This window comes from Scyliorhinus canicula, chromosome 7 (genome assembly GCF_902713615.1).
Source record: "Scyliorhinus canicula chromosome 7, sScyCan1.1, whole genome shotgun sequence".
Lineage (NCBI taxonomy): Eukaryota > Metazoa > Chordata > Chondrichthyes > Carcharhiniformes > Scyliorhinidae > Scyliorhinus > Scyliorhinus canicula.
Window position 1 is genome coordinate 89,733,466 of NC_052152.1, and position 26,206 is coordinate 89,759,671.

General features: G+C 44.2%; 1 protein-coding gene across 1 annotated transcript in view; it reads right to left on the reverse strand.

Annotated features, from left to right (window-relative positions):
- cnksr2a (connector enhancer of kinase suppressor of Ras 2a) overlaps window positions 1-10,559 on the reverse strand; it is a 709,037-nt gene extending 698,478 nt beyond the window's left edge. The window contains exon 1 of the mRNA XM_038802429.1: window positions 9,686-10,559. Within this exon, the coding sequence (XP_038658357.1) occupies window positions 9,686-9,749 (64 nt within the window). The 5' untranslated portion in view covers window positions 9,750-10,559. The remainder of the gene's footprint in view (window positions 1-9,685) is intronic.
- Window positions 10,560-26,206: the final 15,647 nt, after the last annotated feature.

Sequence of the window (26,206 nt, forward strand, 5' to 3'; positions counted from 1 at the left end):
CACCTGATCCAGGTGGCTTGGACTCCAGGTTCTTAAAGGAAGCCTGCATGCAGGAAAAGGGCTTGCCTTCATTTTAAGGGAGTATCTTTTTATGCAGTGATAGGGAATGACCTGGACCCCACGAGCTATGAGGGTGGTGGATGTGGGAACAATCAATGGTTTCAAAATAAAATTAATGGGGTACTTGAGGAAATAAGTTTCTAGGACTATGGGGAGCAAGTTGAGGAATGGGACTTACTGCATTATTCTGTGGGGCGGCGGCATGAACTCAATGGCCTACCCTGTGATGTAAATGACTCTGTAAATGGAAATATAGAAGACATGTATACAATAATTAGCACTAGATGATTTTATGCCCAATATCCTAAACCATTTAGTTATGTAAAAGATGCTGTTTTTGAGATGTTGTCAACTTTGGCAAAGCTGCACTTATTACCCATCCTTAGTTAGCATGCGAGGATGGTCCCCCAGTAGCAATTCCAAATTAGTGGATTGCTTGGCCACTTCATAAAAGTCCACTTGGATGTATGGAAAAATGCGATAAAGGTAGTGAGAGATTTCAGGAGACTGGTGGAATGAGCCGACACATGGCTGATGAAATTTCATGCAAAGAAGTGGGAATTGATAATATTTGGTGGGGAGAATCAGGAAAGGCAATATAATATAAAGGGTACAATTCTAAAGGAGGTGCAGGAAGAGAGTGGCCAGGGTGAGTGTACGTGCACAAACTGTTGGTCTTGGGCATGGGGAAGAAAGTGTTTAAAAAGGCATAGAAGATCCTGGGCATTTCAAATTGAGTACAAAAGCAAGATCATTATGATGAACCATTATAAAACTGGTTCAGCCTCAATGGGAGTGCTGTATCCAATTTGAAGCAACATACTTTCAGGAAGAAGTGAGGGCTTTAGAATGGGTGCAGAAAAGAATTATAAGAATGGGTCCAGGGACGAGGGACTTCAGTTACCTAGATAGGTTGGAGATGCTGAGTCGTTGTCCTTCGAGAAGGTTGAAAGGAGATTTGATAGAAATGTTGAAAATCATGAGGGATCTGGACATAGCAGGTAGGGAGAAACAGTTCCCATTGATGGAAGGGTCAAGGACCCAGGGGATACCAATTTAAGATGATTGGCAAAAGAACCAATGGCAACAGGTGGATAAAATGTTTTTATGCAACAAGTGATTAGGATACGGAACGCACTTCCTGAGAGTGAGGTTGAGGCAAATTCAATCATAGATTTTGAAAAGAAATTGGATCATTATCTGAAGAGAAAATAATATAAAAGTGGGGAGTGGGACTAGCCGAGTTGTAGTTGCAGAGAGTGGGTGCAGTCACAATAGACTGACTGGTCTCCTTCTGTATTGATACAGAGAACATTAAAATCAACCATATTCTTAACGGTTGAACATCAAGCAAAGGATTAGAATCATATTTAATCTGGACGAGTCAGATGAGTATGATGAGTATACCCAGTTGGGATTTTCTATCCATCAGCTGCATTTATGGTCATTTCTTTCCAAAAATTTACTTAATCCAATTTCACAAGTTTTCATGGGTGGATTTGAACTCATGACCTCTTCTCCACTTCCCCAGCTCAATAATCAAAACACCGCACACCTATCTGAAATTAAATCTGCACTGAAATTAATTTGAAAACAAGTATTATAATAACATTTACAATTTCTTAAGAATCAATTGAAAGGAACCAAAAGCCAGGTTTTCGTTTTCAATTTAAGCTAAAACCCAATACAAAGCCAAACAGCTAGTTCATCAATCAATCGCATTCGCAATTCGAATTTAGTGCATAGATGATAACACGGATAATACGTCTAAAATTCATTAAAGTTCAAGGCTTTAAGGCTCGGCCAACGAGGCCAATTTCTCCACACAGGAAAATGACTGACATTTCCTGTCACATTTCTTCCCTCCACTGTGTAGCACCAGGATGTACGGCTGAAGTAATATCTGATTCCCTTATGGACCATCTTATCACTGTGACTGTTTTTACACATATTATGGTCACCCAAATTTTAATCTGTTTTTTCACAAAGAAACGCTACACTTTGCTGCAGCTGAGAAAGGCTGGGCACAAAGATATAGGGGAATAAATAAAGTTGCCATAGTTAGAAACAGCCAGCTTGTAACACAGAACAAGGCCAGCAGCACGGGTTCAATTCCCTTACCGGCCTCCCCGAACAGGCGCTGGAATGTGGCGACTAGCAGCTTTTCACAGTAACTTCATTGAAGCCTACTTGTGACAATAAGCGATTATTTATTTATTTTATTTTAGATAACCATAAGCTGCTTTCCCCTTTGAGAGGGGAAGCTGACTGGTGGTGATTTAACCTGAGGTTCACCATACCTCAGGCGAGGGGCAAGGTTGAAGAGGTGTGGCCTTCATGAATAACCTGAGCTGGTACAGGAATTGAACCCGTGCTGCTGGTCATGCTCTGCCCGTACTGGCCTCCCCAAACAGGCGGCAGAATGTGGCGATTAGGGGCCTTTCACAGTAACTTCATTGAAGCCTACTTGTGGCAATAAGCGATTATTTATTTATTTTATTTCAGATGACCATAGGCTGCTTTCCCCCTTTCAGGGGAGAGCTGACTGGTAGTGATTTTTCCTGAGGTTCACCACACCTCAGGCGAGGGGCAAGGTTGAGAAGGCAAGGCCTTCATGAATATCTTCAGCTGGTACAGGAATTGAACACGTGCTGCTGGCCATGCTCTGCATCATGAACCAGCTGTCTAGCCAAGTGAGCTAAAATGGGGAATGAAAACCTCTACTAAAGCACATAGCTATTTGAGTTGTTAGCTAGTTGGAATTTTAGCAAGTGGCAGCAGCTATTAATATTTTACTCAGTATGTTGAATGATAAAGCATTGTTTACAAATGTGATTGGCCAGTGTTCATGATTACACTAGGCTACAGACACATCTACAAAAGCGGCCTGATTCTCCAGTAATCAAGTAAGGCAGTCAAGTGTCTGACAGTAGTGATTCTGCTTCATCTTTGCCATGGAACAGAAATTGCATGTCACAGGTGAATGATTTGCTGTCACTTATGAGATCCTTTAGCAATGCACATCAAGATGACTGTGATTTTCCAGCCTCCGTTTAAAAAAAGACACATCCTGAAAGTAACTGCAAAATACTTGCATTTAGAATACAACCTTAAGAAAGGAACCACAAAGTATATAATATGGTGAATTGGGATTTGGAAATACAGTTATTTGTCTGTGGAAAGCAATTATAAATTCTTATGAACTTCCACCAAATCAATTAAGTTATTTCAGAAGTGGGACTACAAGCTCATGTTGAATTCTGCTTAAATCAACTACACTTGTACAGAACAATACTTGCCAATATTTTTAGAAAAATATAAATTATTTAATCCAATGAACATACTAATAGTATAATACATTACACAGTTTAGTTTAATCTCTCATAACCATTAGAAGATTAATGGCATTGCACAATAAGAAAAATGTGCTTTAGACTTGAGCTTGATAGCTGGTCAATTTACACGTACTCTTGAGGAAAAATTACATTTGAAAGGAGACAATTAATTACGTGAGATATCAGTTTATCAACATATACAGGGAAATGAATGCATGTTTAAGCTGCAAACCATACTGTTTTGTCATAATTTAAATCTGAGGAATGCTACAGTCAACTAAAAAGTATTTGCTTACGTAAATAATCGCCTTAAAGTGAGGTATGTTTCGCAGCTTTCTGCTAACTTCCCAAGTCAGAAATAGATTCTCTCCCCGTGCCTGCGTAGGTTTCACCCCCACAACCCAAAGATGTGCAGTTTAGGTGGATTGGCCATGCTAAATTGCCCCTCAATTGGAAAAAAAATAATTGGGTACTCAAAATTTATAAAACAAAATAAATAGGTTCTCAATTACAACCTTGTATATATTCCAAACCTAATTTCACACTGGGACAAATAGTTGTATTAAATATGTACATTTGCTTGAAAATTATAGCAAAGTGTTATGCAAACAATAAACTGTAATAATGGTACGAATACCAGTTTGACATTTGAGTTATAATGTTGTGTAGTTGGAGGACAAGATTTTCAAAATAAATCGAATAAACAGAATCATTGGTTTGAATATTTCCTTAGCATCCCGTTAATACCTGATAGTACATTGCGGGGGGGGGGGGGGGGGGGGGGGGGGGGGGGGGCGCATACATTGTTAAGACAGTCTCTAAATGATATATTACAATTTTCAGAACTTTTGAAAATGCCAGTGACTGATGAAGAAATTACTTGTTTAGTTAATTTAAAGGCTAATTAAAAGCAGTTTTACACATCTGTTGCAATTTATTCATATTTTTAAAAAGATAAATATTGCTTGTTTCTTTAGCTGATTACAAACCAAGCTGTCTGGTCATGTTTTTTTGAATATTTCTATTCAATTTACAAGTTGGTTCATTAGATGGTTTGAAAACTCAGAAGCAAAACATAATGCAGCAGAAACCATGGGAATTCAGTTCTCAAAGCACAAAGAAATGGAGACCCACAACTCCTTCATATTTTATATATGATACACTCTTAATGCTAGCTGTACTGATGCGATGCAGTCGCTATAGAGAATACTGCGCACAAGATTGTTTCACATATTCCAAGCAACCTCTCCTATGATTACAAACACCAGATTAAACAACTCTTTGTCACAACTTGCTGTTTCAATTCATACTAATATTTTGTTTTGCAGTCCCTCAGGGCTGTTCAAGACTAGATCAGGATTTTACCTCAAGTAACCCAAGTTCCGATTACCAGTTCTCAGAAATAAAAACATCTATTCAATGCATATTTTCATGAACTTGAACTTTCCCTCAAACATTAATAGTTCAACTGCTTGCATATATGTGTATCAACCATTTCCAATATCTTTCAGTCACGATACGCACTTGGAATTTTTGACCGATGATGAAACACCTTTTATCAAGAGCACAGAAATCGGCAATCCAAACATATCCATTAGTGCCCATACACTGCCTGGGAGTTATTCAGATCAGATCGTTGTCATTTAGTATCTACTGTACTGTGTGTAATGGGTAAACACTGGCTCAATGCCAGAGAGTATTCATAAGAACAAACTAATTAGTGCTTTTTTAAAAGCAAACCTTGTCAACTTGTTCTAGCCCGACACTTTGTTCAAAAACAAAGCCACTTGTCACTCTAATTGTACAACTTGCATTTTAAAACTGATTTGGTTTTATTTCTTGAAACTGAAAAAATAGGATGTTAAGCATTCATGTACAAGGTACATCATCACCACGCTGCCTCCCCCTGCCCCTAGTCAAAAGATACCAAATGTTGCCAAAATACTTTTAAAACTGATTCAAGTACAGATTGCTACTGTTAAAATAATTGTGAAATATAATTTAAGTGCCATCATCCTCAACAACATTCTTTGCAAAGGGTTTTCGACCATGGGAAGCATAGTGAAGAAATCCTATACGCAGAGTTATATTTTCCATTACCAAGGTGGATGGGCTGGTGGTGAAATTGGGAGATTTTTGTTAGGAAAGGTTATTAAGGAATATGGAATAAAGGCAAGTAGCTGGAGTTACGATATGAATCAACAGGCAAGATCATCGAATATTTTTAGGGTAGAAGTAGATAGATTCTCCACTAACAAGGGAGCCAAAGATGATGGGGGGGGGGGGGGGGGGGGGAGGTAGGAGGAACATGGGAGTTGAGACCACAGTCAAGATCTGCCATGCTCCTATCAAACGATAAGGGGGCAGCAAGGTGGCACAGAGATTATCACTGCTGTCTCACAGCGCCAGGGACCCAGGTTCAATTCTGACCTTGCATGACTGTGTGGAGTTTGCACGTTCTCCCCGTGTCTACATGGGTTTCCTCCGGGTGCTCCAGTTTCCTCCCACAGTCCAAAGGTTAGGTGGATTGGCCATGATAAATTGCCCCTTAGTGTCCAGGGATGTTCAGGTTAGGTTACAGAGAGAGGCCGGTTGGGCCTTTGGTAGAATGCGCTTTCGGAGAGTCGGTGCAGATTCGATGGGCTGAATGGCCTCCTCCTGCACTGTAGGGATTCTAGGGACAGAGCAAACAGAGCAAATGCTGCTCCAGTTCATATTTGTAACCATGATCCTACTGAATGGCGGAATAGGCTCAAGGGGTTGAGTGGTATCTTCTCTCTCTGGGTGCCTGAAGCATTTACTTTCTACCAGTTGACTTTGAGTAAAGCTTCGCTAGAATTGGCTGGTGTTTGATAATGTTATATACATGCCTACAGCATTATCAAAAAATTGCCATAATCAGACGTGAAATTAACGGCTCAAGTTTTTTCATAACATCGACCCCACGTAAGATGGTATGATTTTCATATTATAGGGCCACAAGTGAGATTAGTTATGTTCCTACTGGCCAAATGTCAACTGGAGGTGGGTATTTAGTTTGGACTCCCTTTGTGACTTTTGTGTCATGTGGGGGATACATTTAATCAAAATTCTTTTTATCTCCACTTTCATAAGAACTTTGCTTGTTTTACTTTTCAGATCAAAATAAATATTTTGATAAGGGAAATAATAAAATAATCCAGCTGAGTTGAATCACTTGAACATGTAGACACGAGCATAAACTTCTAAAAGGTACACAGAAGATTCATCATAACATAAAGAAAATTGATGGATCGAATTTTTACAAATGTCTCTTCATTGGAAATCCCTAAAATATATTTCTTTCAACTCACAGATCAGAACAAATCTGCTGTATGATTGCAGAATTTGAAAAAAAAAATCACTCTTTTGATATTTGCAATTAATTTTGTTTTTAATTGTTTCATAAGATGTGGGCATCACAGGTGAGGGCAGCACTTGATGTCTATGCCTAATTTCACTTGAACTGAGTGGCTTGTGAGATCACTTTAAAGGATAGTTGAGTCAACCACATCGGTGTGAATCTGGAGTCACATGTAGGCCAGACCAAGTAAGGATGGCAGATTTCCTTCCCTATCGGACAGTAGTGAACCAGATGGGCTTTTACAACAATCGACAAGCGTTTCATGGGCATCATTACCGAGACTTTTAATTCCAGATTTATTAATTGAATTTAAATTCCAATAGCTGCCATGGCGGGTTTTGTAGAGTATTGGCCTGGACCTCGGGATTATTAGCCCAATGACATTACATATCCCAGCACCACCCCCAAAACTGATCAGGTCCCCTAAATCAAGTGTTGTTTGAGTCTCTGTTGGAAGAGCTGCCCTTGCAAACTACAAACTGAAAATGATGTACCACGATTAAAGCATCCTTTATCAAGGCTTGTGACATCCAGCCACCGACACTTTTCATCTGAGTATTCCAGGTGGACAGAAATGGATTTTTAAAAGAGGAACAACTTTATCTATATTTATGGGAGACCTAATCCCTGATGCTTACTTCGCCAGTCCCATGGGTTTCTTGGCTGTCTAATTCAGTTCAATAGTTGACCTAGTTCACCCATCACCACTTGTGTTCACCCTGATGTATCATCAGCCATAAATACCAATGTGATGGTGTGTCTATTGTATAGATCATTCGAGGTCCACTACTTCAGAAGGAAAACTACAGAAAGTTAAACTAAACCTGCTGTACAAATAAAACTAAACTAAAACTTTGCATCTAGCAGTTATCTGGGGAAGTGAGAAAATTAACAAATTCCCCTAATATAGGTGGCTGCAATAAAAATTATGTGATACATAACGCACACAAGTTTGGCAATCATTCCATATTATTATAACATTTATTTAATGCAGCTTGTTTTTTTAAATCTTTGGCAGCAGAGGCTTTATGTATTATCAATCCTCCATATGTGATGGCATTCATGCCAAATAACTAATGATTCTGCAGTTGTTTTGCTGTAGATTTAGAAGAAACATAATGGGCAGGTTGACAGTCTCCGGTGGAGATCTCGGGTTAAACGTATTCCTGCAGACCGTGTTTTTCAAAGAAGTACAAAAAGCCAACTGTTTTTCCTTTCAGAATTAGTCAAATCTAATCAGTACACATCGAACAGCCAAATCAACTTGTGCAATCCAATGTGTTGGAAATCGCCATCCCAGATTGAACGACCAGATTAGATGATGCTTGCCCACACTACACTCTCTCCATCATCTTGTATTTTACTTTCAATGTTTAGGGTTTTTTGTTTTGTTTTGCTTTGATCCCTTTCGTAAACCACTTCCCTCGGAGTGCTCCCCATCTTAACATGTGGATAGGATGAGGTGAAGTAATGGGAGGCTAGTGTGAAGATCTCCTGCTGCAAGTGGCTCCTTTCTGGACTGTCACATTCTCGGTCATTTGACAAACTGTAAAGGCAGGTGGACCAGAGGTCAAAGCCCGCCCCATCTGCTCATCATGCCCACATGTAACATGCCAAGCCTGGCAGCTATCAGCCGTTCTTCTCCACTCTTTCAAATGTCCACATTGTAGACTGATAAAAAAATACACACTCCGTTAGCACTGAATTAGGCAAGTGAAGGAAAACTCTGAAGGCAACTCAGATTTTGCTGGTGTTACTTCACCTGCCTACTAGGATAGAATTCCACCCAAGGTGGTTAAATAAAAAAAAAGAGCCATGGCTATTCAAACTGCCTCTGGAAACAAACACCACACGCTTCCCCCAGCTCCCTTAACCAACTCAAATCTTGAAAATTAAATTCAGGGTGGTGAGACAGACCGACTCCAAAGTTTGATTTTAAGGCCACGATTATTATTATTATTGACTTTCTCGAGTCGGCGCGTCAAAAGTTGTCTGCAAGTGTGATGTTTTCCATTCTGAAGCCGGACTGATTGATGGAAAGCTGGATTGGGAATGGAAGTGGCGCGCGTTCGTTTTAAAAGAGCAGAGAGCTCCCTCTCGCAACTGCTCCATCACACGGCCAGCCTGCAATCAAACAGCGCGCTTTGATTCAATCTGACCGTGTGTCAGCGCAACGCACCGGTCCCACCACGCCGGCATCGTCTCTCAACATTTGCCCATCGCGGGAGCAACACCTCCTGACTGTCAGCGGTACAATAAAGAAAATGCCGCCAACCTGAGCAAACATACAGGGACACGAATGGAGTTGCTAAGCTTTCCCGGTTTGGGGGGGGGGGGGGGGGGGTGAGTGCGTGTTTTGTTTTAAACCCCCAAACACACCGCCAATAAAATAATATTGTGTGTGAAAAATCTGAGCGTTTTCCCTTTCCTCCTTCACTTGCCTAATTCGATGCTAATGGAGTCTGGGGAGCGACGTTTCCATGGTTATCACACTGACATGTAGCTCGCCAGAAGGACAGACCTAAACCATCCAGTATTAGCAATTGCAGAGTATGGAATTATACATGTATATATAAAATCAGAAACAACAAAAACAGCATTCTGTTTGCAGTCCGGGCTGAAACTCGCGCCACCCAAAACACTCAACAATCCAAGTAAACATCTCGCAATCGTTTTAAACAACCGGTTCTAAAGCGCACGACACATGCACACACAGGAAAAACAACAACTTTCTGAAATAAAGTCAAACTGAAATGGGGGGATACACTTTCCTCTGAGGGGAGGGAGACCGGCGTTGTTTAAATGCAACAATTTAGCAGCAGCTGTTCCCGCACCTCGGAGTAAAAGCAGCAGCGACCTGGCTCCCCGACCCCCCACACAACTTGTCACAACATACACACACAATTACCTTTCATCCAGTCCACCACTTGACTCGGGGTCCATTTGCTGACAGGTTCCATGATCAGAGCCATGAACAACTTTCGTTTCCCGGGAAAAAAATAACAAATGAAATAAAACAGCAGCGAGACACGTTTGGAGCGTCGCCCGAAGCGCTCCGGTCGCTCACTTGTCCTCTTTCCCGGGTAGCGGTGAAAATCCTCCGGTGTTTTTTTTTTACACAATGTCAATTGCGAATGTTTTTCCCCCCAGCAGAACGTTTCTTTTCTCTCTCTCTCGTCGCCTTCTGCGAGGCGTTTAAAAGGAAAAAAAGTTTGCTTATTGCGGATTCAGAATTGCCATCCAAACACTCCTTGTAGATTTTTCTTTTAATTCGGGTTTTGAACCGAATATTTTGGAGAGGGGCTGCTATAAGGGAATGGATGTTTTGTTTTTCAAAGAATTTTTTTTTTAAAGAGTGTGTGAGAACTGTGTGGTGGTTGTGTTGGTATGTCGTGTCTGTCAGCACTGAGGAGCAGGAAGATGCTTCCGCTCTTTATGCCGCTGAGTGTGTGAGTCTCTCTCTCTCTCTCTGTCACGAAGCCTCCAGCTTGTTGCTGCCCCGGTGTCAGATGCAGCGTGTGCTGACGGCGCTCTCCTCTGGCCCGCGTACACACATGCACCCCACACTCACTCCTCCTGACGGAAATGACGGTCACTGCAGGATCGGCAAGGGAGAGCTAACAACTACACGTTCCGGAAAATTCTTCATTTTCTTTCCCCCTTCCCATCAAAGACGCGGCATCTCCCTTTACCCCGAAGCAGGTAGTGGGCGAGGCGAGGGAGGTCAGACCGAAGGTGCTGGCCCACACAGAGAGGGAGGGGATTCTGACCGGCCTTACAGCCGCTGCTGCTAACTTGGACTGTGGAGGGGCTTCACAGTAAATAACCATGGACTGAACGTGACGCAATCGATAATGGGAGCGTGGGTGGTGGAAGAGGTTGCTTGGCAATACATTGGGGAAGGGAGATTAGAGAGAAGAAGCACTTCCTCGTTATATTTAGAACTGCTGCAGTGCAAACATAGGTTTACGCATTTTTTACCCCGCTTCCTTTTGGTCAAATTGGCACATTACAGAACAACTGAGCTGAAGGATTAATTGCAGCAGAAATAAAAAGTTACAATGTTGGAAACACTACAGGTCTGAGTGCATCTGTGGAGAGCGGTACTCAGTTAAACTTTCAGGGACATGTCCCTTTTTTAAAATCAGCGCAAGAAAATGTGACCCTCCTCCCCGTGATCCTTTTGCTTTGGTTCCAAAAACCTTTGTAAATATGGTTAACGATGTGAGCGTGACCAGATAATCAAATTTGGAATGTTGATTGAAGCGTATAAATGAGCCAAGCCATCGGAATAACTCACCTGTTCTTGGAAAAATTGCCATGGGATCTTTACTATCCACCTAAACAGGCCTCACTTTAGCTGCTCACCCAAAAGCACCTCCCACAGTGCAGTGCCCCCCTCAATACCACACTACAGCACTAGCCTTGATTTTTTTTCCCACACTCAAACCCAGGAACGTGGGGTTCACAGGCAAGAGTGCCAGCTACCAACATAACCACAGTTGACTTGTCTGCCTAGCGAATGGTTTTGACATGTCTAATGATGAGGAAGGCTGGTTTACCTCAGTGGACTAGACAGCTGTTTTGTGATGCAGAACAAGGCCAGCAGCACGGGTTCAATTCCCGTACCAGCTTACCCGAACAGGCGCTGCAATATGGTGACTAGGGACTTTTCACAGTAACTTAATACTTGTGACAATAAAATATTATTATTGTTATAAATGCAATGCTGCGTCTTATATTTATCAATAAACTTTTGAACCAGCAATTTGCACTTTATAGAAAAATCTTCCCACATACTCCACAGGAGCATTTACAGAAGAAAAAAAATACATTGAGTTACACAGGTGCCGTGTGGTTCCCAGAAGTTTAAAATCATCTTAGCATTGGACAGAAATAGTGCAGCTGACATTGGCTGCAATTCTCCGGAAATATTTCTTAAAAACAGCCGCGAGCTTCCCGCTGCTCGGCCCAGCAAGGCTGGCAATGATATTCAATGTTACTTGGGTTCACCTAACGAGGCCCCACGGGCTTCTCGCCGCAAATGAAGACTCGCCGGCTGATTCGCCAGCACCACACTGGCATTACACTCGCCAGCCCCCCCGTTAACAAGTTCAAGCAGCACCTAAGCAACACTTGCTGAGCCCACCCCAGTCAGCTTGCAACAATGGTGCTGAGGAGACTGGCACCAAGATTCGGCGATGTGGACCTGGGGAGGCTCCTATATGCAGTGGAGGCCAGGAGAGATGTCCTGTTCCCCAGAGGGTGAACCACAGGTCAGCCAGTGCTGCCTGGGATGAGGTGGCTGCGGCCTTAAACTCCGGGGGTGTGACCAGGAGAACTGGCCTCCAGTGCCGAAGAAAGATCAATGACCTACACCGGGCAGCACAAGTGACAAGACACCAATGCATCCCCCCCACCACCCCCCCTTCCCCGAGACCTTTCAGCCCCCATGCGAGTATCCACCCACTGACTCTCCATGCGCCCTTCAGCCTCCCTTCACCCCCCTTCCTTCAACACCCTCAACCCTTCCTTCACACCCACCCCTCCCACCACTGTGAACCACATGTATGGCTAATGATGCCCTCTCTGTGCCTCCTCAGGAAAACCCACAACCGTCGGTCGAGGGTCCAGACTGGTGGAGGTGTGCCGGACATAAGAATCCTCACCTTTGAGGAGCCAGCCCTGGAGGTGGCTAGGGTGGCCAAGGACAGGACGGTCACCCACGTGAAGGCTGGCGGATGCTGCAGAAGTGAGGAACCACCAGGCCCCACCCAGAGGACATGTCAAATGTGAGCTGTTATTGCCTTACCCATCCCTCCCACTGACCACATGTCCATTCTCCCGCAGGTCCTCCAGCTGATGGCGTCAGCCCATCCCAGGCAGCCCTCTCTCCAGCCTCCCAGGAGACCCCCTCAGAGGGGAGCTCTGAGGAAGACACGATCGAGGTGTTACAGCTGTCATCCTCACCCTCCACCAGTGTAGATATACGCACTTCGGTGGGAAACGTCAGTGAGCAGGCTTCTGGGACTCAATCTGGTGAGCACCGCACAGCTGCTGATGTACATCTGGTGGAGGCAGGACCCCAGGCGAGACAGCAGTTGGAGGTCTGTTGGATCCCAGCCTGATGCTGAGCCTCTGGTACCCCAAGCTGATGGAGACGTTAGGATGTGATCAGGACATTCAGAGGGAGATGTCAGCGATACTCCAGCAGGTCCATAGCTGCTTGGAGGAGTCCCAGAGGCTACGGGCAGAGGAGATGTCGCTGGCAATGCGCGGCACTGAGGCCAACGCTGTTAGTGTGGTAGCCGCAGTTTAGAGCCTGATGCATGATGTCAGCACCATTAGTGAAGATGTCCAAGGCATCATGCAGTTGGTGACAGCCATGTCTGAGAGTCTCCGCAGAATTTCTGACTCACTGGGGTATGTCACCCAGTACCAGGCTGACCTTGATGAGATGCTGCGGGACATGTCCCGCTCTCAGATGGGAATGGCCAAGGTGCTGCGGAGCCTGTCCCAGTCGCAGCTGGGGATTGTTGAGGCATTGCAGAACATGTCCTAGTCACTGAGGAGCATTGCCAAGGGCGTTGACACAATGGTGCGGGCATCGGGGAGCTGCCAGGGCTGGCAGCGCCAGCTGATGCAGGGGCAGCCGGGGCTCGAACCAGCTACACCTTTGTCCCAAGGTGAATTCCAGAGCCCTGTGGACCCCCGATCGGGAGGAATGGATGCTGGGCCCCAACTCAGACCTGCCCCATGGAGTGGCGACGGTGGCCACCTGCTCCCCCGGGTTCCACCCCTCTAATGAGGCCACGTCTCATAGTTAGCACACAGGACAGGGCAGCATGGCTGTGCGTGTGTCGCTGACAATTGTGCCAGGGCCCTCCAGCTCCAGAGCCCCCAGAAGACGCCTGTCAGGGGTATCGAAGGCCATGGGACGAGATAAGCAGCTGGCTGCCTCCATCTCTGATGTGCATACTGGGAAGACACCTGGATGTAGTGGTAGAGCTAGAAGGGCCAGGCAGATCGAGGATCACTGAGGGCACCTGGGGAGGTGGGGCGGCACCATCGGCAGTGTGGGGAATTGGATAATACATTAAACACTCTTGAGCACAACCAGTACGATGCCTCTGCCATTTTCTTCCGCAATGCGGGCTGACCTCCGAATGCTTGACCCATCTCTCCAGGCATCTCCCCCCCGCCCTCCCCTCCCCCCCAACCGGCACACCAATGATGGGTGTGAGTGAGCACTCAGCAGACAGGCAGGGGTCAGACTATGGCATAGATTGAGGTGCACTGGCGCTCAGCTCTCTGCGGGTTACTATCAGCCCCCTCCTCTTGACAATGACCCACTCACAGTGCCGACACAATCCCAGACCCCTGGAGCGATGTGGCACAGATCTGGGTATTCGGATGTTGGCTGCTGAGTATGTGATGTTACCTCTCGTGTTGTTCATGCACAGTGTCCAGGCGCCGCAGACTGATTGAGGCGCTAGGCAATGACTCCCAAATGCTACATGGCCTGCCCACCCATGGGAATCCACTTGGTATGTGTAAAGTGCTCACTTAACCACGGTTACTAATTCCCAATTAACAATTGCCTTCAGCTGCACGGCCAGAGGCCTCGGCAGTTGGTGGGGGTTTTGGGTGGTCAGTGGGGCAGACGGGTAGGGCCAAGGGTTGCCCTGGAATGGATGCACACAATCCATGGGTTGGCATGGTGGTGCCTCGCGTGGGCGAGACTTCAATAAAGAAGGGAGAAAGAGAGGTGTGAGTTCAATAAAGAGCGGAGAGAGAGAGAGGGGTAATATTAGGTAGCGCCGAGAGGAGAGTGCAAGATGGGAACACTCATACAGTCAGCAGCATCTAGTTCTGGAGAAGTAGTTTATCTCCAATTTCAAGCTACATTAAGGAATAGTAAGAGTTCTAGCTTTAAAAAGAAATAACAGATAATTCTTCTGCTTGGAATAAATTTATACGAGAGTCTTTTAACTTAGAGTTAAACTTAGAAACTGGGGAGCTCAACCCTGTGTTTTGCATGGCTTGCAATATGTGGGATTCTGAGACGCCCCATACAGTATTGTTGACCACATTTGCAGAAAGTGCCACCAGTTTTACCAGTTTGAAGGGCAGCATGGTGGCACAGTGGTCAGCATTGCTGCCGCACGGTGCCGAGGTCCCAGGTTCGATCCCGGCTCTGGGTCACTGTCCGTGTGGAGTTTGCACATTCTACCCGTGTTTGCGTAGGTTTCGCCCCCACAACCCAAAGATGTGCAGACTAGGTGGATTGGCCACGCTAAATTGCTCCTTAATTGGAAAAAATGAATTGGGTACACTAAATTTATATTTAAAAAGTTTTACCAGCTTGAATGCTAGGTTTCGGAGCTTACACATCAGCTTGAGGCACAATGGTGCATCCATGAGGGTGAAAGGTTTGCGCACAGCACGATTTTAGACATGGTCACCCTGCAGCTTAATGAAGTGCAGTAAGAGAGGGAATGGTGACCACCAGTCAGAAGAAGGGGGAGGCAGGTAGTCAGGAAAGCCCCAGAGTACATCTCACTCAAGAACCAGTTTTCTGTGTTGGAAAATGGTAAGAGTGACGGTTCCTCTGGCGAGTGTGGGTGGCTCAGCTGCACAAGGGGGGAGGAGAAAGGGTGAAGGACCAATAGTAATAGGAGACTCAATAGTGAGGGGTGCAGACAGCCTTTTTGTGGCCACAAATGTGACTCCAGCATGGTGTGTTGCCTCCCTAGTGCCTGAGTCAAGGATGTCACTGAACAGCTGCAGAGCATTCTGAAGGGGTGGGTGAAAAGTCAGAGATTATGGTTCACATTGGTACCAATGACATAGGCAGGAAGAGGGATATGGTCCTGCAATAAGAATTTAGGGAGTTAGGTAGCCGATTGAAAAGCAGGACCTCAAAAATTGTAATCTCTGGATTACTCCCAGTGCCAAGTGCTAGTGATTATAGGTATAGAAGGATAAAGCAGATGAATGTTTGGTTGAAGAGATGGCGTAGGATGGAGGGCTTTAGTTTCCTGGATCATTGGGTCCATTTCTGGAGAAGGTGAGACTTGTACAAGTCAGACGGGTTGCGCCTGAAGCAGAATGCGACCAATATCCTTATGGGAAGGTTTGCTAGTGATTTTGGGTGGGATTAAACTAATTTGGCAGCAGGATGGGTCACAGTATGGAAGTACAATGAGAGGTGATGCACGGCTAAATGTAGAAGAAAAACCAAGTTCGTCTAAAAGGCGGAACAAATACAGATACTGTTAAGGAACAGGAAATATGGCACGGTTGAATGGTATTTATTTTAATGCAAGGAATGTTATGGGTAAGGCCGATGAACTGACGGCATTGATTAGCACACGGAAATACGATATTATTGTTATCACAGAGATATGGTTGGGGAGGGGCAGAAGTGACAGCTCAATATTCTGGGGTATAGAATCTTCAGGCGAAACGGGAGGGGGGATGTAAAAGAGGAGGTGGTGTAGCAATATTGATCAATCAGTCAATTACTGCAGTGAGGAGGGACGATATGTTAACAGGCTTCTCTATTCAGGCTATATGGGTGGAACTGAAAAACAAAAATGTACAATCATGTTACTTGGAGTCACGGAGAGATAGAAGAGCCGATAGAAGAGGCGAATCTCAGAGAAGTATCACAACAATAGGGTAATAATAGTAGTTGATTTTAACTTCCATGATATTAATTGGGATGGTCAGAGTGTGAATGGCTTGCAGGGGGAAGAGTAATTAAAATACATCTAAGAGAGCTTTTTGAGCCAGCGCATAGAAAGTTGTACAAGAGACGGGGCAATACATGATCTAGTTTTAGGGAATGAGGCCGGTCAGGTGGTAAAAATGTCAGTGGGGAAACATTTTGGTGATAGTGACCACAACTCAGTAAGATTTAAGGTAGTTCTGGAAAAGGACAAAGATGAATTGGAAATAAAGGTTCTGAATTGGGTAGACTAATTTTAATAGAATAAGGCAGGATCTGGCCAAAGTGGACTGGGAGCAGCTACTTGTCAGAGAATCCACATCAGAGCAGTGGGAATCATTCAAAAAGGCAATAGAGTGAATATAGCGGCATCATGTGAAGGTAAAGGTAAAGGTGGGACCAAAAGGTCCAGAGAACCCTGGATGTCAATAAAAATACAGGATTGGATCAGAAAAAAGGGAGGCTTGTGGCAGACACAGAAGGGTGAAAACAGTAGATGCCTCAGAGGAGTATAGAAAGTGCAGGGGTGTCACCTGATGTGATTCTGCAAGGGGGTACTTAAAAAATAAATCAGGAGAGCAAAAAGGGGCATGAAAAAACATTGGCGGGGAAAATAAAGGAGAATCCCAAGGTGTTTTATCAGCACATTAAGGGCATGAGGGTAATCAGGGAAAGAGTAGGGCCTATTCGGGACCAAAGAAGCAACCTGTGTGTGCAGCCAAAAAATGTAGTTGAGGTATTAAATGAGTAACTTGCATCTGTGTTCATTATGGAGAAGGACGATGTAGGCCTAGAAAGGAAGGAGGAGACTGTGACATAATTGAACAGATCAGCATTAAGAGAGAGGAGGTATTAACACTTTTAAGAGGTGTAAAAGTGGATAAATCCCCAGCCCAGATAAGATGTATTCTAGGCTACTGTGTAATGCAAGAGAGGAGATTGCAGGGACTCTGACATTAATTTTCAAATCCTTTCTGGCCACAGGTGAGGTGCCAGAGGATTGAAGGACAGCTAACATGGTACCATTATTCAAGAAGGGAAGTAGAGATAAACCAGGTAATTACAGGCCAGTGAGTCTAACATCAGTGGTAAGGAAATTATTGAAAACATTTCTGAGGGACAGAATTAATCTCCACTTGGAGAGGCAAGGATTAAAGCAAGGATAGTCAGCATGGATTTGTCAAGGGGAGATCATGGCTATCAATTTTGATTGAATATTTCGAGGAGGTGACGAGGTACGTAGATGCGGGCAGCGCAGTTAATGTAGTCAACATGGACTTCAGTAAACCTTTTGACAAAGTCCTGCAAAGGAGACTGAACAAGAACGTAATAGCCCATGGGATCCAAGGCAATGTGGCAAATTGAATCCAAAATTGGCTTAGTGGCAGGAAGCAGAGAGTTTTGGTCGAAGGCTACTTTTGTGACTGGAAACCTGTGCCCAGCAGTGTACCGCAGGGATCGATGCTGGGTCACCTGCTCTTTGTAGTGTACATTAATGATCTAGACATGAATGTGGATGGTACGATCAGTAAGGTCGCAGATGACACAAAAATGGGTGGAGTGGTAATTAGCAAGGAGGAAAGCCATAGATTTGAGGGCAGTTTTAGACAGCCTGATCAGATGGGCAAAACAGTGGTAAATAGAATTATGCCTGAAAAATTTGAGGTGATGCATTTTGGGAGGACTAACAAGGTAAGGGAGTACACAATGAATGTTAGGATGCCAGGAAGTATAAAGGACCAGAAGGCATATGGGATGCATGTCCACAGGTCCCTGAACAAAAGCAGGACAGGTAGGTTAAGGAGGCATTTATTAACTGAGGCAGAAACTATAAGAGCAGGGAGGTTATGATAGGGCTGTACAATGACGAACATGGCATCTCCAGGAGCAGGGAACGAGGAGAATAAAGACGAAAGACGGGAGGAACGGCAGAAGCGGAGGTGAGCGTGAGATGGCAGCGAGATCCGTCCAGGAGAAGCAAGCGACAACACCAAACCCATTTGAGTATTGCCCACTGTAATTGTTTCGCCAGCACCCAAATGTATATTTACCTCCCCAGTCTCCACCCCCGCTCCCCCCCACCAACAGTCGCTGACTTAGGTGTTGTAAATAATTTTGCTAGGTGTGCAGAGTTGCTGCTGTTGCGCTGGTGCACAGTACCCTACCAGTTATTCTATTTTATTTTTTATTGTATTTTTTTTATTATTTACTATTTTCTTTTCTTTGGCATGTTTGGGTATGCCCTTCTCTTCTATATATGTGTATACATATGTCTCTTATCCTGTGTACATAACGGTAAATATACTTTGTTCAAAAACCCAATAAAAAACATTTATTTAAAAAAATATGATAGGGCTGTATAAAGTGCTTGTTAGCTCACAGCTGGAATATTGTGTGCAGTTCTGGTCACCACACAATAGGAAGGAAATGATTGCACTAGAAAGGATTCAGAGGAGATTCACCAGGATGTTGCCTGAGCTGGAGAGTTTCAGCTATGAAGAGAGGCTGGTCAGGCTGTGGTTATTCTGCTTAGAGCAGAGAAGGATGAGAAGGGACCTGACTGAGTTGTGCAGAATTATGAAGGACATGAAAAATGAAATGAAAATCGCTTATTGTCACGAGTAGGCTTCAATGAAGTTACTGTGAAAAGCCCCTAGTCGCCACATTCCGGCGCCTGTCCGGGGATCGAACCGTGTTGCTGGCCTGCTTGGTCTGCTTTAAAAGTCAGCGATTTAGCCTTGTGAGCTAAACCAGACATAGATAGGAAGACAATTTTCCCCTTAGTTGAGAGCCAATAACCAGGGGGGCATAGATTTAAGGTAATTGGCAGGAGACTTAGAGGTTTTTGAGGAAAACCTTTTTCATTCGGAGGGCAGTGGGAATCTGGAACTCACTACCTGAAAGGGTGTTAGAGGTGGGAACCCTCACAACATTTAAGAAACATTTAGATAAGCACTTGAAATGCCGTTACATACAGGGCTATGGTCTAAGTGCTGGGAAATGGGAAAAGAATAGATAGGTGCTTGATCACAGACACGATGGGAAAAGAATAGATAGGTGCTTGATGGTAGACATAGACACAATGGGCCTCTTCCTGTGCTGTAAAGCTCCATGACTCTCTGACAATATATCAGTATAGCTTCCAATTATTAACTTTTATATATTATGCCTAAACTAAAGAAGATTAACAATCAACTTTTAAATTAAATTGAATATGTGAAGAGTTTTTTCTAGCTTATCTTCTTTTCTCAGAAACATTATTCACGGTATCACATAGATAAGAGGATGTTGTGCCCCTTCATCAAAGCTAAAGCAACACGCTGCAGTTGGTCTTTGGCCCAGCAGTACGTCTTAAGTGCTGTGTTACAATTTTGCAGCTTATGTTTCTCTTCCAAACCACACTATGCGCCTGGCTTTCAGCAGTTTTTCAGCTTCCTGCTGTGCCCATTCTGTTTTTTTTCTTCTTGTATTTTTTATTTCTTAAACACTCCAGCATTTCGCTCAGTTTGTTATTGGTCTCCAGTTAATCATTCTTTCAATGATAGAGTGCTAAGCTACATCTGCAGTTCACAATTTTGCTGTCTGCAAACTGTGTCTGCACTACCATTTTCTTCTTTCTCAAGTTCTTTTCTTTGCAGCATGTGCTGGAGTTTTGACCTGAGATTCAGGATCTCCCACTTGGATGCTTCCTCTGCTAACTACAGCATGTGGTTTCTCTTTCTATGCTCTTTTTCGGCATGCCACATTATGTCCTGCTGAGCCTTCAGTCTTCCAGGACACCGGCTTTATTCTCTAATTCTAACTTTTGTCTTTGAGTACTGCAAGATGCTGGAAGTCTTCTTCATCTGTCTGATCTTTGTGAATGGCCTCTTTCCTTTTCTCTCAAGGATTCATTCTGTCTTTCAATAATTGGTCTTGAGAATTTCAAAATATGATTGCAGCCCATACATATGGCTTTGCAGGTTATTTCTTCAAAGCGATGGAATTTACCCAATTTGCCGACTCTGACGATCACTTTCTGTTTTTCATCTCTTGGAGCTCTCCTTCAAACTTTCCTTTCAGTTCTTTGGTACCACTTGTTTTGGACCAGAACCTTCTTGTCTCTGATTGGAGGGGACTGTAGGGGATGGGAGGTGTACTACCTTCAACCATTAGTAATGCCTTATTCATCTTATGGTGTACTGAGATCAGCTGCTGCTCCACACGACTGCTTGACCCCAGGATCGCAGTACCATCTGTTTCAGCGACAGACAACATGCAGTGATTTTTTTTCTCCTTTGTGTGTCCTTCTGATTTTGGACATTTCAAGCTAACAAATTCCAGTTCCACCCTGTGCCTTCTGCATGACATACGCTTGCTTTCAAAACATCTTTCTTTGGTTATCTATTTGCTCAGATTTATGGTTGTGATGGAGATTATTCCTCACCTTCTTCCTGATCTGAATGGTTGTTGAATTTCTTTTCTCTGTGAACTGTCACATGCAGATATTTCACATAAGTGTTTGCTTCCTATGTCCACTGTGTCCTCAAACTCATGGTTACCTTCCAGTATGGATGTTTTGGCTTCTTTGCTTTTTCTCATTTGCCCAGTTGTTTTACCTCACCTTCATTCTTTGTCCTGCACTTTTTTTCCCCAGCAGTTGGGCTTTACACAAGCTCTGTTTTTTGATCCATATCCGGACATTTCCTTCTGTCTGCGAACTCACGTGTTCACCTATCACTCAGGCACAACTTTCAGTCTGCTGGTGTGTATTCTTGAGTTGCTGTTTCACTGCATCATCCCTGCTGCCTCTCTCTTGACTTAACATCACCAAAGGCTGAAGGCTAGCCGTTTAGGTAGTCAGCATCTCCATCTGTCTACTCAAGCCTTCATGTGCTCTGGCAGTGCCGACAGCCCATGATATTGTGAGTTTTCCCTCTAATCAGAGATTTTCGTACATCGGGGTGTTCAGAGCTCCAAATGAGTTGACCTACTCATCTTTCATCCAGTTCTTCGAGTTACATTTGCTAGTTACATTTAACAGGGTCACTTGGTGCCAGCTTCAGACTCTGAAATTTATGTCAGTGGGTCTGATTTTGTTTGCGTCTTTACCATCATCCTCACTCCTTCAAGAAGACCACCATAATACCAGTACCAAAGAAGAACAAGGTAGCCTGCCTCAACGACTACCGACTGTTGGCCCTAACGTCTGTTATCATAAAATGATTCAAGCGGCTAGTCATGAGACGGATCACTGCCAGCCTCCCAGACGGTCTCGATCCACAGCAGTTTGCCTATCACCGCAACCGGTCCACAGCAGATGCTATCTCACTGGCTCTGCAGTCAACACTCGAACGCCTCGACAACAAGGACACCTATGTAAGACTGCTGTTCAAAGACTACAGCTCCACTTTCAAAACCATTATTCTAGCAAGACTAACAACCAAACTCCGCAACCTTGGACTTGACCCCTCCCTGTGCAGCTGGATCCTCGACTTCCTCACCACAGACCGCAATCTGTCAGGATAGGCAACAGCACCTCCTCCACAATAGTCCTCAACGCCGGAGCCCCGCAAGAATGTGTGCTCAGTCCTCTACTGTTCGCCCTATACACTCATGACTCAGTGGCAAGATTTAACTGCAATTCAATCTATAAGTTTGCGGATGATATGACTGTGGTCAGCTTTATCTCAAACAACGACGAATCAGACTACAGGAGAGAGATGAATCACTTGGTTGCATGGTGTACCTCAAACAACCTCTCTCTAAATGTTGGAAAGACCAAGGAACTGATCATCAACATCAGGAAGCGTAGCACGACACACACTCCCATCTGCATCAATGGCTCCAAATTGGAGATGGTCGATAGCTTTAAGTTCCTGGGGGTCACCATCACCAACAGTCTGTCCTGGTCCACTCACGTTGATGCACAGTCAAGGAAGCCCAACAACCTCTCTACTTCCTACGGATGCTAAAGAAATTTGGCATGTCTGCATTGACTCTCACAAACTTCCACAGATGTGCGATAGAGAGCATCCTATCTGGCTGCATCACAGCCTGGTATGGCAACTGCTCGATCCAAGATCGCAAGAAACTGCAGAGTGTGGTGAACTCAGCCCAAAGCATCACAAAAGTATGCCATCCCCACATTGATTCTGTATACACCTCCTGCTGCCTCAGGAAGGCAGACAGCATTATCAGAGACCCCTCCCACGCAGGCATTGCCTTCTTCTAGACCCTTCCATCAAGTAGAAGGTACAGAAGTCTGAAGACTCGCACATCCAGACAGAGGAACAGCTTATTCCTCACAGCTACAAGACTCCTCAATGACTCCCCCTCGGACTGATCTGTTCCCTGTAAGAACACTATTCACCACACCTTATGCTGCTCTTGCTCATGTATTTGCTTTGTTTGCTTTGTTTGGCCCCTTGTTCCGCACTGTCACCAATCACTGTTTGTCGATGTACCATTTGTCAATGTTCTCTGTTTATTATTCTTTTTGTCCACTATGTACGTACTGCGTACATTCCTCAGCCCCAGGAAAATACTTTTCACTGTACTTTGGTACATGTGACAATAAATCAAATGAATCAATCAATCAATCAACTCATTTCCCAGCTTTGATCTAAATGTTTCCTTCATGCCCAGTAAAGGAGGTTTGATGACCCTTTTCTCTTCACTAATGCCATTTGGAAAATTTCTAAATTTCAATCTGCAATCTGTCAAACCAATTAATTTTGAGCTGGAGCCATGCGTTTGTTTTTGGAGCAGCAGCCATTCCATTTACACATCTGGCATTAATTCAGGTTGATTTTTCTCACTCTAATTCAGCATTAGTCTTGTTTATAATGCTCGCATTTCATCGCTTGCACCAGCTGCCACCATGTTATGTCCTGTGGTTCCCAGAACTTTGAAATACTTTTAGGCACGATTACTGCAGTTGAAATCAAGTATAATTTTTCAGATCTCACCAAGTGCTGCAGAATGATACATTGTTAATTTGGTACACAGACTGTAGTACAGTAGTGAGTGATGTGGCATTTTGGATATACAGGTATACATGTGCATAACAATATAGTCCCTAACTCTCTTTGAATAATACAACAATATAATAACGCGATGTTATGACAAGTGACCAACAGCTTTTTCAAGTTTTAAAAGTTGAGGAGAGTCTAAGAGGAGTATACTTGAACTTTGAGGAAGAAACACCAGGAGCTAAAGAGGTTGGACATGCATTACATTAGGACAACTTGCAAAGCATTTAGAACAAAATGGGTTGACCACAGCCATGTTAATTAATTGCTGCTAAATTAAGTTTAATTTAACTATATATTTATGCATTTAGAAAAATGGAATACATGCCAACTTGTAAAACTGGCAAATACGCATATGGCCCTCAAAAGGCTGGCAACATAAAAATGCCCCAACATGTAGCTTTTAAGTTGTAGATATTTAAGTATTCCTTCACTTTTATTGGAGGAAAAAGTACATAATTACATGAAAGAACATTGAAAACTTAAAATGATACTGCATCAATTAAGATGGGTTAAATGAATGCTATATTCATGTGAATTTGTACATAAAAATTCTGAGCTTTCTCAACTTTGTTTTTCCTTTTCTTTGAATAAAAATTTGCCAAGTCATACCTCAATTCTTTGCCCACCATATACCAAAAAGTTATATCTTCTATAGTCTCACTTTCACATTCAGTCCTATCACCTCTCTTCCCTTTGAGACCTGGGTGTTATGTAACCCAGCCAAATCCATATCTTTTCATCAATCAATTCTCATATCCACCTTTCCAGTTCTTGACCCTGGAATTGAAGACATACAACTAGGATGAACAGAAATCCTATGCTGCTGGAGATAACAGCCACTTAAAGTTGTCTCCATAGCCTCCGTGGTTTCATCACTATGGCTGCTGGCTTGGTGCATCGCACTGTGGCGCCCACCACCATTTTAGCGAGAACATTTTAGTGGTGCACCAGAAGGATGCAGAGTAAGCAGATTGTGATATCAGTCAGCGGGTGCTGCTATTTTCAACAGCATCCAATCCAGTTTACGCTCCATCTAAATTTGCACAGCTGAATATGAGTTTAGCAGCAGAAAGGAACTCCATCCTCTTTACAGGGATCAGCAACTACTTTCATGTTAGTTGCTGATCCGTTTCTACTGGCTTCACCTGAGGTACGATAAGTACTGTAAGGTTTCCAGTACTACTTAAAGTTGCCAATGTTGACAGGGAATTGTGTTGCTCATGGTTACACCCATGGTTCGGACTTCAAGGGTTCTGGACAGACCACTTTCTCCCAATCATGGGTACTGTAATTTCCATTTCCCCGGTCTTCAGCATGACAGGGAGATCGAGCAGAGATAATGCAGGTGAGAAAAAGCTGCCTGCAAATACTATCATATCGGTGCCAAAAAAGAACCAGGCAACGTGCCTCAATGACTACTTCCCAGTCGCTCTGATATCTATTACTACGAAGTGCTTTGAGAGGTTAGTTATGAGGCACATCAACTCCAACCTTCCAGATTGCCTTGATCCACTGCAATTTGCATACCGCCACAACGAGTCCACAGCAGTTGGGACTTCCCTGGCCCTACACCCATCCCTAGAGCATGTCGGCAACAAGGACTCCTACGTCAGACTTCTGTTCATTGGCTACAGCTCCGCCTTCAACACCATAATCCCAGCCAAGCTTATATCCAAACTCCAAAGCCGAGGACTCAGCTCCTCCCTTGCAACTGGATCCTTGATTTCCTGACACATAGACCACAATCAGTAAGGATAAATAATGACACTTCCTCCATGCTGGTCCTCAATACCGGGGCTCTGCAAAGCTGCGTACTTAGCCCCTCCTATATTCTTCATACACACACACGACTGTGTGGCAAAATTCAGCTCCAACTCTGTGTAGAGTCTGCACGTCCTCTCTGTGTGTGCGTGGGTTTCCTCCGGGTGCTCCGGTTTCCTCCCACAGTCCAAAGATGTGCGGGTTAGGTGGATTGGCCATGCTAAATTGCCGTAGTGTAAGGTTAATGGGGGGATTGTTGGGTTACGGGTATACGGGTTACGTGGGTTCAAGCGGGGTGGTCGTTGCTCGGCGCAACATCGAGGGCCGAAGGGCCTGTTCTGTGCTGTACTGTTCTATGTTCTATGTTCTACATGTCTGCTGATGGTGACCGTAGTGAACCATAGAACAAAGAACACACAGTGCACACATTCAGCCCATCGAGTATGCACCGACCCACTTAAGCCATCACTTCCACCCTATCCCCGTAACCCAATAACCCCTCCGAACATTTTTGGTCACTAAGGACAATTTATCATGGCCAATCCAGCTCACCTGCATGTCTTTGAACTGTGGGAGGAAACCGGAGCACCCGGAGGAAATCCACGCAGGCACGTGGAGATTGTTCAAACTACGCACAGTGGGTCGGATCTCAAAGACGATGAGTCAGAGTACAGGAGGGAGATGGAGGACTTAGTGGCCTGACCTGGGGTATACTTAGGTGGCAGTCCTTGAGTATCGAAAGGAGAAAGGCACAAGTGTAGTGTTGGAGTAGAGGAAGGAGGGAAAGCAAGAGGTTCATGTTTATACCACCTGCAACCTGTAAATCAGAAGAGATTGTGGTGTGAGCAGAAGTGATGCAAGGTAGATTATTTAGCATAATTTCAATGGTTTCAGCCCCACCACTATTCCAATGATGGCT